The 16,912-nt window shown below is 46.8% G+C and overlaps 1 protein-coding gene across 10 annotated transcripts in view; it reads right to left on the bottom strand.

Moving 5' to 3' along the window:
* The window catches only part of SCHIP1 (schwannomin interacting protein 1), a 716,991-nt gene that overhangs the window by 114,530 nt on the left and 585,549 nt on the right, over positions 1 to 16,912 (bottom strand). For 3 of the 10 annotated variants that reach the window (XM_072807877.1, XM_072807878.1, XM_072807880.1), the window contains one exon: positions 4,608 to 5,327. The exons of 2 other annotated variants lie outside the window; for them this stretch is intronic. In XM_072807877.1, coding sequence (XP_072663978.1) covers positions 4,608 to 5,327 — 720 coding nt within the window. Of the gene's footprint in view, positions 1 to 4,607; positions 5,328 to 5,493; positions 5,647 to 6,401; positions 7,196 to 16,912 lie in introns of those variants that run through there. 5 more of the 10 variants (XM_072807881.1, XM_072807884.1, XM_072807879.1 and 2 more) reach the window with 5 other exon arrangements.

Here is a 16,912-nt window from a genome sequence, read left to right as displayed (position 1 = left end):
CAAGGGACAGGATGGAGAGATGGCAAAGGGGCACACGGATACTTTTTGGGGTGAGAAATACGTTCATGATCTAATTTTGGGGATGGTTTCACAAGTGTACACATGTATCAAAGCCCATAGATTGCATACTTCAGATGTGTGCAGTGGATTGTCAATTCAACCTATATAGTTTTTTTTTTTTTTTTAAAGAATCCAAAGTGAGAAAAGAGGGTGAAAATAGAGGGTGAGTTCCCATAGATGAAATAGGCTCAATGTGGAGGACTCAAACCCTAAGAAGTGAAAAACCTCACAGAAGGATCATTGAGAAGAAGAGGTGGAATTATAGTCCAGTTAGGAAGAGGAGCACCTTGGGCACCTGGGTGGCTCAGTGGTTGAGCATCTGCCTTTGGCTCAGGTTGTGATCCCAGGGTCCTGGGATCGAGTTCCGCATCAGGCTCCCCTTAGGGATCCTGCTTCTCCCTCTGCCTGTGTCTCTGCTTCTCTGTGTGTCTCCCATGAATAAATAAAGTCTTAAAAAAAAAGAATTATAAAAAAAAAGGAAGAGGAGTACCTTGAGGCAATGGGCACTCCCACCCCACTGGGCCAAGTGGAGGGGAACCCTTGAATAGGCAAAAGAGTGATCCCAAGACAAAGTAAGATCCAGAAGAGGCAGGCAAAAAGAGAAAGCAGACTGCTCAGGCTTGCAAGGAGAAGAGAGAAGCTGGCTTTCCCTAGGATTGCCCTGTTTACCAAACACAGTAGGCAGGGAAATGAGAATTTGGGGTGAATATGAATATCAGGGAGTAGGACTTGCCACACTAGTTCTAGATTTCATATCAAAGGCACCAGTCTCCAGTATCTTTCTTTACTCCTTAACTGTGTGTGGCCCTTGATGGGTAGGTGATGCAGGCCCAGGGCAGGACTGTGAGAAACAGGCAGGTACTAGATGAGCAGGGGCTGGCCAACTGGAGCGGGCACTTCTGGGAGTAGTTCCGGCTGTTGGGTTGAATGGCTCCCTCCCTCTGTGTGTGAGGCATTTGTGCCAAGCAGGAGGGAGCTACTGGGGATAAGGCAGTGGAAAAGGAAACTTTGCTGCCCTCAAGGCTCTGACATAGAGGTGGGGGTTGTTCCATCAAGGAGGAGGTTGGGCCACTAGAGGCAAGCGTGTCTAGAGGGGTAGCAGGATGTAAGGTCACCAAAATGTTTCCTTCAGGACTCCCTCTGGCACCTTAGAGCTCTGACCCCAAAGAAAGTTCCTGGCAGGATCCAAGCCCATCATCCCTGGTTGACACCAAGGGAGAAATTAGCTGCTTTAACCCTTTCACAAAGAAAAGGTCAGCCCTAGGGTTTAAATCCCACCTAGATGTTGTGTGTTCTTAAATTTGCCTCTAAATTTTGCCTAGATTAGGAATGACTGATGGTCAACACATTTTTTTTCTTTTTTCTTTCTTTTTTTTTTTGTCAACACATTTTTGGGATCTCGTCCTTCACTTTGAGGTCTTGCTGCTGCCTATTCCAACGAAACAGACCAAAACTAAAACCATATATGTGAGAAGAGATTCATATTTAATGGGATTTGATTATTTCTTAATTACTTAGGTTCTTAATATACACTATGGAAGGGGGGACTTGTCATTAGGAAACCTTTCCTTCCCTTTAACTTCAAATTGTTTTTAGCCTTAAAATGAGAAAAAACAAACAAATAAAAACCCCCTAGTCTTGGTGTAAGAAGAAAGCCTTTCATAGGTTACTTAGTAGGCCCTTAGGCCCAGTGACTTAACTTCAATGGGCCTCAGTTTTCTCAACTGCTATATGAGGGGGTTGGCTTAGGTCTGGGGCATGTGTGCCTAATAGACCATTGTCTGATTGATTGATTGATTCATTCATTCATTCATTCATTATTTGAGGACTTACTGCATCCCAGGCATTATCACAGGCACTAGGTTACAGCAATTAAAAGCCAGGCAAGACTTACACTACAATTTGATTCTAGAGAAATCAAAAATGAAGGGGAACCAAACAAGAGAATGTCAGGTAGTGATAAGCACTAGAAAATACGCCAGAGTGCCTTACTTTACTTTGGGATGAGTCATCTGCAATGATGGAAGGAACCAGCTACTAGATTCCAATACAGGCAACCCTACTGGGGGTTTTCCCTCAGGTGGGAAAAGGTTACTTGGTTCTCTTCAAAGGTAATGGAGAAAACACTCCTCTTTTTCACTTTATACCGTTCCTCCCAGTAGTCTGTATTAATTCCATTTATATACACAACTTTTTAAGGAGGAGCAAAAATACTTGATTTGAACAACTTCTTCTAGATAGGCTTTCTCTTCTAGATGACTGCTTTGTTATTCTCAAGTTTCTGTCCTCATAGGTATAAATTCTCCCACTTATTCCAGGCAGGAGTAAAGAGGATTGAAATCAGTGTTTTTAAAATTTTATGACAACAACCCATAGTGCGAAATAAGTTTTACATCACGACCCAGCATTACATAAAACCAAAAGTTTTTAAAACCAAACTTACGGTAACTACCTGCAATAGATAGTGGTATATTCTATTTTATTTCATTCTTTTTTTAAATGCTAAGGTGATTTCATCAATAACTTACAGTATGAAAATCACTATTCTAAACTGACACTGGCTAGTAATTTTGTTATTAACAAGCAAAAAAATGGTAAAATTGATTAAACACCCTCAAAAGCTCTTCCCTTCCCCTTTTTTTTTTCTGTATTCATATTTGCTTTAAAGAAATGGGTTCCAAACTTCTCTGTGTAACTTGTGGAGGAAATGCCCAGAGGGGGCATTTTCAGGGGCACTGGGGTGGAGGGAGGGGGACCCAAATATGTAAATTGTTTAATAGGTGAGGAGACACCTTTGGTTTCAAAGATTGCCAGAGAAGGCAAGATTCACAAAGTCCTCACAATAACAAGGCTGTGGGCGTGTCTGGTGTTGGGTTGCGGGGGGAGGAGAGGGAAGGGATGCTGTTAAGTAATTCACTAAATTTTAAGTTCCTAGAGGGGAGTCAGCCCGCATCCCTATCTTCCCACACCAAAATTCAAGTCTCACATGGGCACATGTGTAACTGCAGCACGGAGGATCAGACCTTGCATTTAGCACATAGCAAACAGGTGCTCCATAACATTTTGTTTAATAACTTTTAAATAATGGAGCTCGTTGTCATCGTCAAATCCTAACTTGGCACGTACACCAATTATTCTCCTGGAACGTAAAAATGTCATGCAATGGTAAACGAAATGTGTTTATCTTCAAGTCACTGTTTAAGTCCAGGGAGCTTAATCAGGTATTTTTCCCAAGCACTAAGTGTGGGGTGTTTTCCATTGCAAAGTATGAGAGAGAGGATTGGTTGTAATGGAAAGATTCCACATCTGCTAGTGCACTTGGTAAACAGCTGGGATTAAAATGAATGTGTTAATTTAATAGGTAGTTTCTCAAGGGACACTAACCAGTGGGCTCTGTCAGCCAAGAGCTCTGTCTGATTGAAACCGTGCCAACTTCTCCGTGCATCACGGTTACTGTCCTCACCCCTGAAGTCACAAGTGCATGCACCCAATTTCCAGTAGCCCCAGGGCCCTGGAGCCAAAAAATTACACCTGCAAGCCAGCATTCTCCCGCACTGCCGCACAGCTGCCACACACGGAAAGCAGCTCGGTACGACTGCGTGCCCTTCAGCCCCATTTAGGGACATCATTAACCATTTCAAATTACAACTGCTGCTTTATCTCAAAGCAGTGATAAACAGCAGAGCTCCATGCCTGACGTTTTTCTTTTAAGTCGTTTATCTGCTCTCGTCTCGGGGGCAGGAGAGATGTTGAGACAAGTGCAAACCTGCCAGAGCTGCTTATTATAGATGCAGTCCTCCTCCTCTCCCTCTCTCCCCTCCACTTCTGCCCCCCTCCCTCTCTGGATCTCCTGAACCGAGGCAGTGGCCTCTGACCAGGAACTGCCGGGGGCTCCTCAGCAAAGCAAGGAAGGATTCACCGCGAGGTGCAGGCCACAGAGGCCACAACCGCTCCCTCCTCCGGGCAGGTCAATCACCCCATCCCCCAGGTCCACAATAGGCCCCCCCCGCCCCAGTCTTAGAGGGGGGCCGTCACCCGCTCGAATTCGGGAGCCTCCGCGGAGGGGGGCGAAAGGTCCCCGACCCCGCTGCCATTCCGAGGTCGGGCCGGCGGCCGGGAGCGTGCACGGGGCCAGCCCACGTACCGGCGAGACGCTGGCGGTAACGAAGGGACCCCCGCCACGGCCGACGCAGCCACAACTATTAACGACTTGAAATATCACCCGCAGGGCCCGGCTCCGGTGCCAAGATCTCCCCGGATTTATTTTCAGGCAAGTGACTCACAACCTCGTCTCCACAAGTAATTCCATTCAAATGAGTCGCCGGCTCCCCTAACCCGACTTTCCGCGGCCCCCGGCTGCCCCGCCCCCGGCCGCCCCGCCCCGCCCCGCCCCGCCCCGCCCCGCCCCGCCGGCGAACCCAGAGCGCGCGGACCGAGCCAGCGTACCCCGGGGAGCCGGCCGGGCCCCCCCTGCGGGCCGGGCGCGCGGGCGCGGCGGGGGGCGTTCGCGAGTGTGCGCGCGTGGGCACGCGCCCCGGCCAACTTACGGAGGTGGAGTTGGTCCTCGCCTGGCCCTGGTTGCGCACCTCCTGCTCCCGGAACTGCAGTCCGGCCAGATGCTTCTCCAGCGCCTCCCAGTCCATCGGGGGCACCGGGGGCTCCTCGGGGACGCACGTCCCGCCGTCCGCGGGCGGAACCGCGAGGACCCCAGCTGCCGGGCCCCGGCCTCCACGTCGGCCCCGCGCGGGCTGCGGCTTCTGCACGGCGCGGCGGGGGCCCCGGGAGCCGCCGGGCCGGCCGGCCACCACCACCACGTTGCCATTGTGCCTGAGGTCCTGGGGGTCGTGCGGGTGGTGCAGGTTGCCGTTGGGCACGGGAGGCGGCATGACGGTGGTGGCGCCCTTGCCCCCGCCGCCGCCGCCGCCGCCGCCGCCGCCGCGGGTCCTGGCGCTCACGCCCCCCGGCTCCCGGGCCGGACGGCGGGCATCCCGGCACCCCCGCTCGTGGCGCTCGTCCTCCTCTTCCTCCTCCTCCCCGTCCTCCTCCGGCGCCCACTCATCAATCACCTTCTTCTGGTAGACCGGGAAGGGCTCCTCATAGTCCTCCAGGGCAGACACCAAGTCCAGGCTGCCCCCCGGCGACGACGAGGATTTGCACTCGGAGCAAGGGGTCACTTTGGTGGAGTTGGACTGCGAACTGGCGCGGCTGCTGCTGCTGCTGCTGCTGCCGGCGTCACTGCCTAGATCCATCCCATCCTCTCGGTAATCCTGGGGGGGGAGGCAGAGAGTGAGCCGCCGGGCCGAGCCTGCTCCGGCCGCCCCCCGCGAGCCCCCGACCCGGAGCCCCGCGCCCGCCCGGCCGGAGGTGCGCCCCCGAGGCTCGGGCCGGAGGCCCCCCTTAGCCCACCCCCCACACTTCCTCCCCGTGACTAACCCTCCGATTAGCAAAGGGGGTGCCCAGCCACGGGCGCGGACACTTTCCTCCAGAGGCGCCCCGGGGCGCGCGTGGACTTTGTTGTAACCATTTTGCGCCGGGCGCCCCGGCACCCCGCCCCGAGGATTCTCCGGGAACCACACACTTTGGCAGAGAATTATAATTCCCCGGGGGCGGGACCGAGCGGAGGGTGGGCGGCCCCTGAATCGGCACCTCGCTCGGGGCGCCGAGCCCGCCCCGCCCCGCCCCGCCCCGCCGGGGTCCGCTCGCGAGCCGGGCTGCACTTTCTAAGGACCCGCAGGCAGCCCGCAGGTCGCGCCCCGCCCCGCCCCCGCCCCGGGCCGGCCCGTCCCCTCCTCGGCTCGCCGGGAGGCTCGGGTGGGGGCGCTCGTCTCCGCCGAGGGGTGCGGGGCCGGGGCGCCGGGCGCAGGGAGGACGCGCCCTCGCGGCGGCGGAGCGGGTCCCGCCACGGAGCATGCCCAGAGGCTGCGGGGCGCGGCGGAGGCCGCTCGCCCGGTTTTCGCGGCGGCGGGCTGGGGCGGGCTGGGGCGGGCTGGGGCGGGAGGGCCGGGAAGAGACCGGGGGAAGCGGGCGCGGGGCTCCGGGGATGCAGACTCGGCCACTTCGCCGGGGCGGCCCCCTGGGGAGGCTGCTGGATTCCAACCCCAGATGCACTAATATTTTCCGGGCGCGTCTCCAGCCCTCCTTTCGGGGCGCGTTATCCTGCCTAAGCCTCGCGGTACCCCAAAGCCCCGGGCGCGGCGCATCCTAGCCCACGCGGAAGTCCCCGAGCGATCCGGCGAGCCCCCCGCCGCCCCCCCCCCCCGCCCCGCGCGCGCAGACATAGCCCGTGTGGGAGCCCGAAGCGACGCGTGCTCAGTGGTCATGCACCATCATTTCCCCTCCACCTTCCTCGGCCACTTCCTCTCCCTCCACCGCCCAGCTCCAGTCGCCTCGCCGGCTCCCCTGGCAAGTTCAGGCTGTGGGCGGAACCTGTTGCTTTAGCTCACGCTTCCTTCCCCCTCCGGGCCGCACGCTGAGGATGACCTCAGAGGCCAGTGTGTCTGGGGAACGGAGGGGTCAAGCGTAGGGTGGGCCCGATACCTGGAATTGGGGAGGAGAATCTGTGCCAAAGGTGCAGGCGAACCTCTAGAGCCGCCTTCGGCCACCTCCGACCAAGGAGACCGTAAAGGAGGGGAAGAGGTGGGTATCAGGCGACCTGCTCCTCCTGGCACGTGCACTGGCTCTGCGCCTTCAAATTTTTCTGGAAACCGAGTCAGAGAAACATATGCTGGCTCTTTCCGAATACACACTGGTTCCCCGAGTTTGGCAGCTCATCTAATTGGGAACAGGTTCCGCGAAGTGAAAGATAGCAACACTTGAAAAACGTGGATGGGTCATCGAACACCTTTTCAGGATTAAGAATTTCCAGTGAACCGACCCACCAGTTCAGACTTGTAAGAACTGGGAAGCTAAGAACTGCCCTCTTCTCTGGTGTTTATGAAAAACAGTACTTTGAACTTCAATGGTCTCACATACTGGCAGAAAAATATAAGGTGATGGATGTGTTAACTAGATGGGGAGGGTCCTTTCCACTCTATTTGTATCAAATAACCATGGCATACACTTTAAATATTTATAATTTTATATGTCAGTTATACCTCAATAAAGCTGAAAAGTTTCAAAAAAGAAAAAAAAAAAAAAAAGCCCAGCACTTAATTTTACAACAGATTGGGGAAAACCAGTTTCCCTGAACTTCCAGATTTGTACTGTTTCCAATTATTCCCAGTGAATTCAAGCCTGGACCAGGCCACTACCCGGGGCTTTGCACCCTCCAGATTGAGGAATAGGGGAATGCTAGAAATTCTTCAGTAGGGAGTGGCTGCCACCCTGACATTTCTTCTAGGTCCTAATTGGGACTTGGTGCAGAGACCCTTTGTTTAAGTGATTTCAGTGAAGTGTGACTCTTTCCTGTGCTCCGTAGGCCTGAACCAGGGAAGATAAACTAATCTTTTAACTTGTCTGGAAGCAGCGGTCTTATGAATACAGGAAAAGGGGCCTCTGTTCTAGCCCCTTTACAGCTCTTCTGTAAAAACAGGACTGATTGTAATTTAAAATGTCTTTTATGGTAACATCTGTAAACAGCCTGCTTGGGCTCCAAATATGGTTTGATTTTGAGGTTGCTGTGAAGCACTGGGTCAGCTGGCTGCCCCCATGTGGGATGGAGGTGGCCCTGAGAGTGTTCGGAGATGTGGATAGGAAACATTGTGTGCTGCGAACTAGCTAGCTGCTTCTCAAGTCACCGTGTGATTTGGCAAGGTTTAGGTCAGGAAGGGCTCCCTGCGCTGTGGCAGGACACAGGTAGACAGGGAAGTATTGATTAGCTGAGGTGATGAAGAAGCGTTGTGGTCTTGGCCCCAATTTTTAAACATTACGACCTCCTCACCCACCCACCCAGACTCCCTCTTGGGCTCCGACTCATCTCCCTGCTGCCCAGATGGTCCATGTTCAGGGAATGCAAAATAAGGCCTTAGAAAAACATTTGGCAAGGTAAATCCACTGCCAAAAATGCATGGCATTTCAAAGCCAAATAGAAACCTCTTTGAATTATCTGTCCTTTTAAATTATTTTCTGACCAGATATTCTGGATCAGATGGGAAAGTACCAGGTTTCCTTTTTTCTTTTCTCTTCGTGCAAGGTGCCTTGGCTAGCCCAGTTTCCATTCTGTTTCCAGCTTTCCATCTCCTGCCAAGAACTGTCCCATTTTGGAACAGGAAGCCCTGCCAATTCCTAGGCCGGCGACAGTCTACGGATATGTCCAGCAGGATGGAGAGATGATTTGGAAAGTGATTGAAAGGTCCTGTCTTCCTGTTTAGAGGACCGTTTCTCCCAGTTAGAAGCTTGGGGCTTACAGATTTAGATTTGTCGCCTGCAGTCTTTGCACATTAGACATCAGAAATGTGAGTCAAGTGGGTGTCATCACAGACCAGCACCGTCTGCCGTTAATCACCAAATCCTGTCCCTCTAGAATACTCACTGCCCCCCTCCCCCAGTCTAGATCACTATGTCCGGAAATTTCTAAATGGGCTTCCTACGACCTGTGCCCACTGTGTGCGTGCAGCCAGAGTGCCTTTCTGAAAGGCAAATCTGAACAAGGCTCTCGTCATTTCATCAAAACCCCCTTAGCTCCTCATTGCCCTTAAAGGAACTGCTTCCTGCCCAGCCTCCCCCAACTTCTTTTGGCAAATTTCTAGTTATCCTTTAAGTCTAGGCTTACATGTTACTTTCTCCAGGAAGGCATCCTGATTCTCTGTACCCACAAAAGGGATCAGGTAACTTTCCCATGCTCCTGAGACACTTGCTGCACTCACCACACACACTTTATTGAGGTTGCTGTTTAATTGCTTATCTTCTCTACTAGACTCAAGAAAACCATTTTATGTCAAGACCCAGGCCACACATACATCTAAAAATATTTAAAAGTTTCATCAAACCCTTCTTTTGTAAAATCCTATTCTGATTCACTAAAAACAAAATCTGCCCACCCATCACCATTGATTCTATAACCCTTAGAGGGATCAGGGCTCCTGCTATGAAAAAAAGACTCTAAGCTCCAAAATAGAAATTTTTTTGTTCGTGGTAACTGGAATGGAATAGAAGCTTCATCGATAGGTTGTTCCTGGAATTATTAATAATAACATTTAAGTCATTGAATTCCCGAAAACTCTCAGGGAGAAACTAGTATCTCCATTTATAGGTATGGATGCTGAAGATAGTGAGCTCAAGTAAGTTGCCTAATGTCAAAAAAAGGGAAAGTGGGGTGGCCTAGCCAGGGCTTGGACACAGGTAGCTTGGCTTCAGAATCCTGGCTCTAAGTCACTCAGTGAAAAGCTCCGTGCCCTTTGGTCTGTGTGCATATGGATACATTTACCAAGCAAAATGCCAGAAAGGGTCTCCTTCCAGCAACTTCAAAGGAGTTCTCAGTCTGCTGCCCTGCAGAGGCTCTTTGGGCAGTACTTCTGTCTAGGCGGAGAAGAAGGCAGCTGGCAAGAGCAGCTGCTCACTCTCCAGTGCTCACATTGCCCCACCTGTTCAACCATCAACAAGTTCAGCAATATTCAGCGAGTTGGGAGACTTAATTGTGTAAAGGCAGAGAACGGACACTTCAGAAAATGAAATTCCACCTCGTTATGAATTCCATGCTTTTAAGTATCCTCCCCTCAAAACAGACCCTTTAAGAAGGCAGTTATCGTGAGATTGGGATTTTCATTTTTGTCATGAATAGAAAACTGGAATAATACTCAAAAGGTAGGGATGAGGGCGTGTTTCTCAGAGGTCAGGGCTATTTATAGGTTTCTAATCTATCAGGGCAACACGTGTGAAAAGACATGGCTAAAATATTTAAATCCGGGGATCCCTGGGTGGCACAGCGGTTTGGCGCCTGCCTTTGGCCCAGGACGCGATCCTGGAGACCCGGGATCGAGTCCCACGTCGGGCTCCCGGTGCGTGGAGCCTGCTTCTCCCTCTGCCTGTCTCTGCCTCTCTCTCTCTCTCTGTGTGTGACTATCATAAATAAATTAAAAAGAAATTAAAAAAAATATTTAAATCCGAAGGAGTGCAGATAGCAGATAGAGGAAAGAAAAGGTTTATCTGCAAAATTTCCAGACTAATTCAGAAATGATTGCCCCTAACGCTGCACCTTCTCTAAGTTGTGGCATTTAGAGTAATAAAGAAATAGCTGGCAAAGAGGTTTGTATTTCATCTTTATTACATGAATTACATGCAAGTCACATGCAGTACACAGATGCTCTCCCATTTCATCACCTGAATTTAACAGCACTGTGAGGCCAAGTGTCCTGGATATAGAACATCTGGGCTTAGTTTCCAGCCCTGTTTCTAACCAACTTTGTGACCTCAGTTTCCTCATGAAGGGGCTAGATGGCATGATCGCAGTGTTAAGCAAACAGTAAGAATTAATTGAATGAATGATTAAGTGAATGAACCAAAAGGCTTCTTCCAGCTTAAAGACCCTTTGGATTTCATCCTAAACGCTATGGGAAATATGGTATAAGAATATCTCTCAATGGTTTTATCACCTTCCCCGTTGGAAGCTACCAAGTTGGTTCCTCCACTAATTCGAAACCAAGGTCTATCTCCATTAGGCAGGCTGAAAGCATAGTATTTCTCCTGTATTTCTGTAGAGCCAGTGGTCAATCTTAACTTTTGGTCTCTAAATGTTGCTCTAAAATGTAGACATTTTGGAGATGGATCCTATATCCTCCTAAAGTAATTTTTTTTCTTACTTTCATTTACAGAGCTCTATTTTAATGGAAAACATCCCTTTAAAAAAACATTAGCATCTTAAATGTTTTGACTCTCTAGAAAACCATGAGAGTGCACTTCTTTCCTGCATTTCCCTCAATAAAATTGAAATGGCAAAATCTAGGCAACCTCAGCCCTTAAAAGATAGCTCCAATGACCTATTTTCTAAACCTGAAACCAGGACACTTGGCTCGACAGATACTACAGTGCTTACAAAAACTAGGTGAATGTATGAAATGAAGATTAAAAAGTCAATAGGCATTGGTGAACAAGGCAACTCTAACTGCAGCATGGGACAGTGTCTGTCTTTATCAGGGAAAAGTTGCACAGAGGTGCCAGTCAGGACTTCAACATATGGCCACACAGATTGTGCCCTGTCTGGTGCCAGGAGGCCCCTCCTGATCTGCACTACAGGGCCTGCCAGGAGGTTAACCATTTGGCACCTTTTGCACGCGTGGCGATGTAAATGGCGCCCCCTAGGGTTGCGCAGCAGGCAATCTGCACAACAGTACACAGAGGCTCTATTGGGAATCCCATTGGAAGGAAATTTTTTGATGAGATTGGAAGAGGAAGGCTGCTATTCTTTTCCTAATAAAGTCTTACTTTGGATGGACGGCACTGACAAGAATTCAACTTATTGAAACTCTTGTCTTTCTTTTTCCAGAGATTCTCTGTCATCATATTCTACTTCCCTTAAGTTCCTAGCAATTCTTGAAAATGCAAGTCTGTAAGCAACTCTTGAGTTTATTTTTTGGGCTTCATTGTAGGGCATAAATTACATAAAAGGACATTTAGGGAAAGCTAGGGAAGTTCATAGACCCGTTGCGTGAGCTCAGGGAAGCGTTACAAGTGACAGGCACTGAGACCATGTGCCCATGACCCCAGTACAAGATGAACTGCCTCAGAAATTGTGTGCCTTGTACTTTGATGTGTTATGTTTGTCAAAGAGGAACATCCTCACAGGATGCTCTAGGAAGTAAAACTCTGTTCTGGTCACTTTTCGACATAACTTTGGAAGTGTTATCAAATCAGAAAATAACTGCTGGCACCCATCAGTGCCATGCAGGCAGGAGGAATGCATGTGAACGTGCAGAAGGAGGCGGCTTGGTGGAATAGGAGGGAACTCTTCCAAGAGCCTTGGCTCTGCCTCTGTTTAGCTCTACATTTATGGGCAAGGCAGTCCCTGCTGCTCCTCGGGCCACCGGCCTTATTATGGAAGGAGAGTTACATGAAATTGTCAGATGTCTTAAGGGTTAGGCAGGTGAGGTAAATGAGTGAAGTGGGCAGTATGGGTGGCAGGGAGTCCCAGGATATGTCACTGAGTCACTGGACAGCACAGCACAAAGGCGTCCGTATTAAAATTCAGAACAAAAAGCATTTTTATCTTCAGTTTATTCCTGAATCACCACTTGGACCTCTGCTCTTGGCTCTAGATGCCCAGAGTTCTAAGACTGCATGAAAATGGAAGAGTTAGGGAAACCATCCATCTTGGCTTATGTAGGAGGGTCCTGCTTTATACCTGTCGTCCTGCCATAATAATGAACAGCACATTTCTTCACTCTCAAAAGTGTCCCATTTTACGTGATAAATTATATGATCACTCAAAGTAAGGGAGAATGTGAAAAATGTTCAACTTCACTAGTAATCAAAGAAACGCAAGTTCAATAATAATGAGGTAACATACTGCCTATAAAAATATTTTTTAATTTATTTATTTGACAGAGAGAGAGAGAGAGAGAGAACAAACAGGGGGAGTGGCAGGCAAAGGGAGAGAGAGAAGCAGACTCCCCCCTGAGTAGGGTGCCTGATGCGGGGCTCGATCCCAGGACCCTGGATCATGACCTGAGTCAAAGGCAGACACTTAACTGACTGAGCCACCCAGGCACCCTGTTTTAAAGTTATTTAAAACTTTAATAGTCATTGTCAGAATGAGTGCAAAGAAACAGACATATATACTATTGGTGAGCTTAATAAATTGGTTGACACAAACTTTCTGGAATACCATTGAATAACACTGAATGATAATATACAAACTTTCTGGAACATTATTTGATAATACTCTTTGATAAATGTCTTCCCAAAGTTTATACCTCCTAACCTGTTAATAACACAGCAAGTATTTATTGAGCAACTCCTACATGAGAGGCACTGGATTATATTGTGGTGAAAAGAGAAGAACACTATTTTGCCTAAAAGGAAACATCAGTCTAGTGGAGAAACAGGCACTATGGGAGAAAAAAAGATACACAACAATTTCAATCACAATTTGTCATAAGTACCCCAAAAGTAGACTCATACGATGCTGAGAGAACACGTAGGTAGGTAGTATACGTGTTGGGGGATGCATCAGCAAAAGGTCTGGTCAGCTGAAGAGGGAGGGTGTTCAAAGCTGAAGAAACAAACCCCTGAAATAAAGCTTTTGGGGCTGGAAGAAGCTTAACCTCCATCGAGTATCTGCAAGGAAAGCAATAGGTTGGAGCAAGAGAGTAGGGGAAAAGTGGCAAGAGAAGGGGTTGTGCCATTAAGATCTTCATCCTCACAGCCACTTAAGGCTTGTAAAAGCACACTGACATTTTTAGAAATGTTCTTCTTGGCAGAAAATTACAAAGGGGATAGAAGGACAGAGTGGGACCAGAGTGGATGCAGGGAGACCAATTAGGAAGCAAATATGTAGTCCAGGGAGGAGATAAATGTGGCTTAGGTGGGTGTAGCAGAGATGGAGAAAAATAGAAATATTAGAGATATATTTAGATGAGAGAATTAACAAGACTGAATAGTGGGGGTGGTGAGGGACAGAGTGATGTCACTGATGATTTCCAGCTTCGTATCATAAGCAACTGAGTGAAAGGTGATGTCTCTTTGCTGAAATGGGCAATACGGAGGGAGGTTTGGTGGGGAGCAGAAAGAGGGAAGATATTGAATCCTTTTCAGACATTGTCTATTTGAGATGGTATAAAACATACAAGTATAGATGACAAGTAGATATCTGGAGATATGTGCATCCGGAGCTTAGAAGAGAAATCTGGGGCTGGGGATGTAAATATGGGACATTGTATATTTGAAAGCTTGGGTATCGGTGACACCTTCTGCAGACAGAGTGAGACGAGAAGGCCAACTTTCTAGCCTGGAGGAACTCCATCGCCATTTATAGAGCTAGAAGAAGAATGAGTTAGTAAGAAAGATAAGGAACAGAATGGGGTAAGAAGACAATAGTTACTCTTTAAAAAATCTACCCTAAAGACACAGAGATGAGGATCTAGATTTATGCATAAAGACGCTCATTGTGGCATTTACAATAGTGAAAAATTAGCTTCAACCTAAATGTCAAAAAATGGTGAGATGTTTAAATAAATTGTGACATACTCATTCTGTGGAATAAATGCAGTCAAATCAGATGCTTTTGAAAATTAAAACATTAAATGAATAAAAGAGGATATACTATCATATATACAACATCATCCAGATTTTGAAAAATTAAATGTTTTATGCCTAGAAAAGACGTAGCCACATGTTAATAGTGGTTAACAATAGATGGTAATATTACAGGTGATTTTTTTTACCTTTGTATCTACTTGGATTTTCCAGTTACTTTATAATAATCACAAAACGGGTAGTAATATTTTTATGAAACAAAGAAAAATCATGCATATTTATTTTACTTTAAAGGAATGGTTCTGAATTTGTTGAAGAATCCCATTAAAAACAATTGTTCAGTTAAGCGTCCAACTCTTGGTTTTGGCTCAGGTCATGATCTCAGGGTCCGGAGATCAAATTTCGGGTGGGGGTGTACCGCACTCAGCTTGGAGTCGACTTGTGTTTCTCCCTCTCCTGCTGCTCACCCCCCTGCGTGCTCTCTCTCCCTCTTTCTCCCTCTAAAATACATAAATAAATATTTAAAAAAAAATTGTTCAGATGAAGTAGAATTTATTTGTATGAGTTCTGTGACGAATCCTTTTATAAGACAATTTTCTGGTTCTGTAAATCACTTACTAGTTTGAAGTTTCTGAATGTCAGATTTTAGTACAAAATGTAGATGGGGTCAACACACTTCTGAAAAAAAAGTTTTGGGGTTTTAATGGACTGATGCAGGGGTCAGCAAACTTTTCTGTAAAGGGCTAAGTAGTAAATATTTTCGGCTTTGTGGGTCATTTAGTCTACAGCATTTTTTAAAGCAACCCTTTAAAAATCTAAACATTCTTAGCTCTTTGGTCATACAAGAACAGGTTGCAGGCTGGCTCTGGCCCACAACCCATAGTTTACTGACCTCTGCACTAAGGATGAATGCACAAGAATAATGCATAATACTTTTTCATTAAAAGCTGACATGATATTGGGACTGTAGCCAGGTGAATCTTCAGTTACTAGAGTACTAGAACCAGTTTGGGTTCATTTTCAATGTGAAGCAGAATATGTGGAAAAGATCTAAAAAATCTCTTTTTTTAAAGTTTATATATCTTTAGTAGAAAATTGACCCAATGCAAATATGCCAAGAAGTTGATATTTTTTAACCTAGGAAGTCAAAGCTAAAGGCAAATTTATTTATTTGTAAAATGAGAATCTTTTCGTATTTCTTCTGCAATCTTAGATTGTTGGTATTATGAGGTGTGCTGTTGTTACGTTCAAGAATCTATTCACTATGCCACCAACCCAAGGGTCATCCTTATTCCCCTCTCTCCATTTCCCCCTCTCCCTCCATCACCAAATGTACTTAGAGCTCTTGGTACTCTAGGCAGGTCCCCAGTCCTGGCCACCACACCTACCCCCCCACCCCAGTTGCTGTGAATATTGGCTACAAAGGCTCACAGCTATCCTCTACGGTGCAATTTATCCATCCACCTTCATCAAGCCAAGCATCCCCATCTGATCCACATCCTGCCTGGCATTTCTTCCTTCCCTATCCTGCTTCTCTCACTCCCTTATAGATTTATCTCTCAATAAACCACCTGCATCCAAATCCCTCTCTCAGGCTCTGCTTCTAGAGAATCTGACCTACTTCTTAAATATATTTGAATCTACTTCCTAAATATATTTGACTTTCAGACCACTATCTGCTTGGAGAAAGGGTACTAGACCACATGACGCTTATCATTTTATTCCAACCTATGAATAAATTTCAAAGTTTAGTGCATGATGTCAGTAACTTTTATGAATGTTAGGAAATGGTTTTTTATAAAATTATGCATCAGTGATCTGATAAAAGGACCCATAAGGATAAACAAAGAACTTGGAAGAGGTTTAGCTTTCAATTGACATTACTATATAGAATTATTGCTAATATTATTAGTACCAGTGAGTGGAAACAGCTGCATCTCCAATACTATCAATTCTGCTAATTGTTACTGCTTATATTTTTTAAATTATACTAATAACTAATAGCCTATAAATAATCTTCTTTTATAAGACCTTTCCTTTTTATTATACTATAATAGGTTCATTGATGCTTTGTATGATGTGACTATTTGCTGACTCTGAAGAATACCTTTATTAGGATATGCATATGTGTTCAATTTATCTTTTCAATTATACCTACATTAAAACCTTCAAAATTAGGTTTGCAAAAACAGGCTCTGTACAAGCAGTGGAGCCTGTATGACTTGTGACCTCCTGCTCTATTGCATTCTGGCTAATGATTCACAATAACCTTCAAGAATAAGCACCAAGTAAATCAAAGGGTTTTGCATGGCTCTTGGGGAAATGTTCATATAGTGCCTAGCATTCTGAGGACTAGATCTAGTACAGGGTGGGAGCTGGAAGCATGATGAACACAGATCCACAGCAACAGTCAGGGAGCTAATGTGCAAAAGCATAGCATTTTTCCAGTGGAAAGTCAACAGTTTTCTCCAACTCTGTCTAAAATGATCCTCTCTTCACTTCCATCTTGGAAGTAGGAAATTAGCCACTTCTGTATTTTGTCAATGAAATACAATTTGCTTCAAGTTATTCATAATTATAACTGGTATATTTATTCTGAAAAACAAAGCAGACCATTCTCTGGTTTAATAATCATTGAAACTGTTTCAAAAAAAAAAAAAGAAAGAAACTGTTTCACATTTAGTTAGCCATTATTAGTAAATAAGTTACTCAGCAAAAAAGGCAA

The sequence above is a fragment of the Canis lupus genome, chromosome 31 (assembly GCF_048164855.1).
Source record: "Canis lupus baileyi chromosome 31, mCanLup2.hap1, whole genome shotgun sequence".
In the NCBI taxonomy this organism is placed as follows: Eukaryota; Metazoa; Chordata; class Mammalia; order Carnivora; family Canidae; genus Canis; species Canis lupus.
The sequence above is the reverse complement of the archived record's forward strand: the minus strand, read 5'-3'. Positions and strand labels throughout refer to the sequence as shown.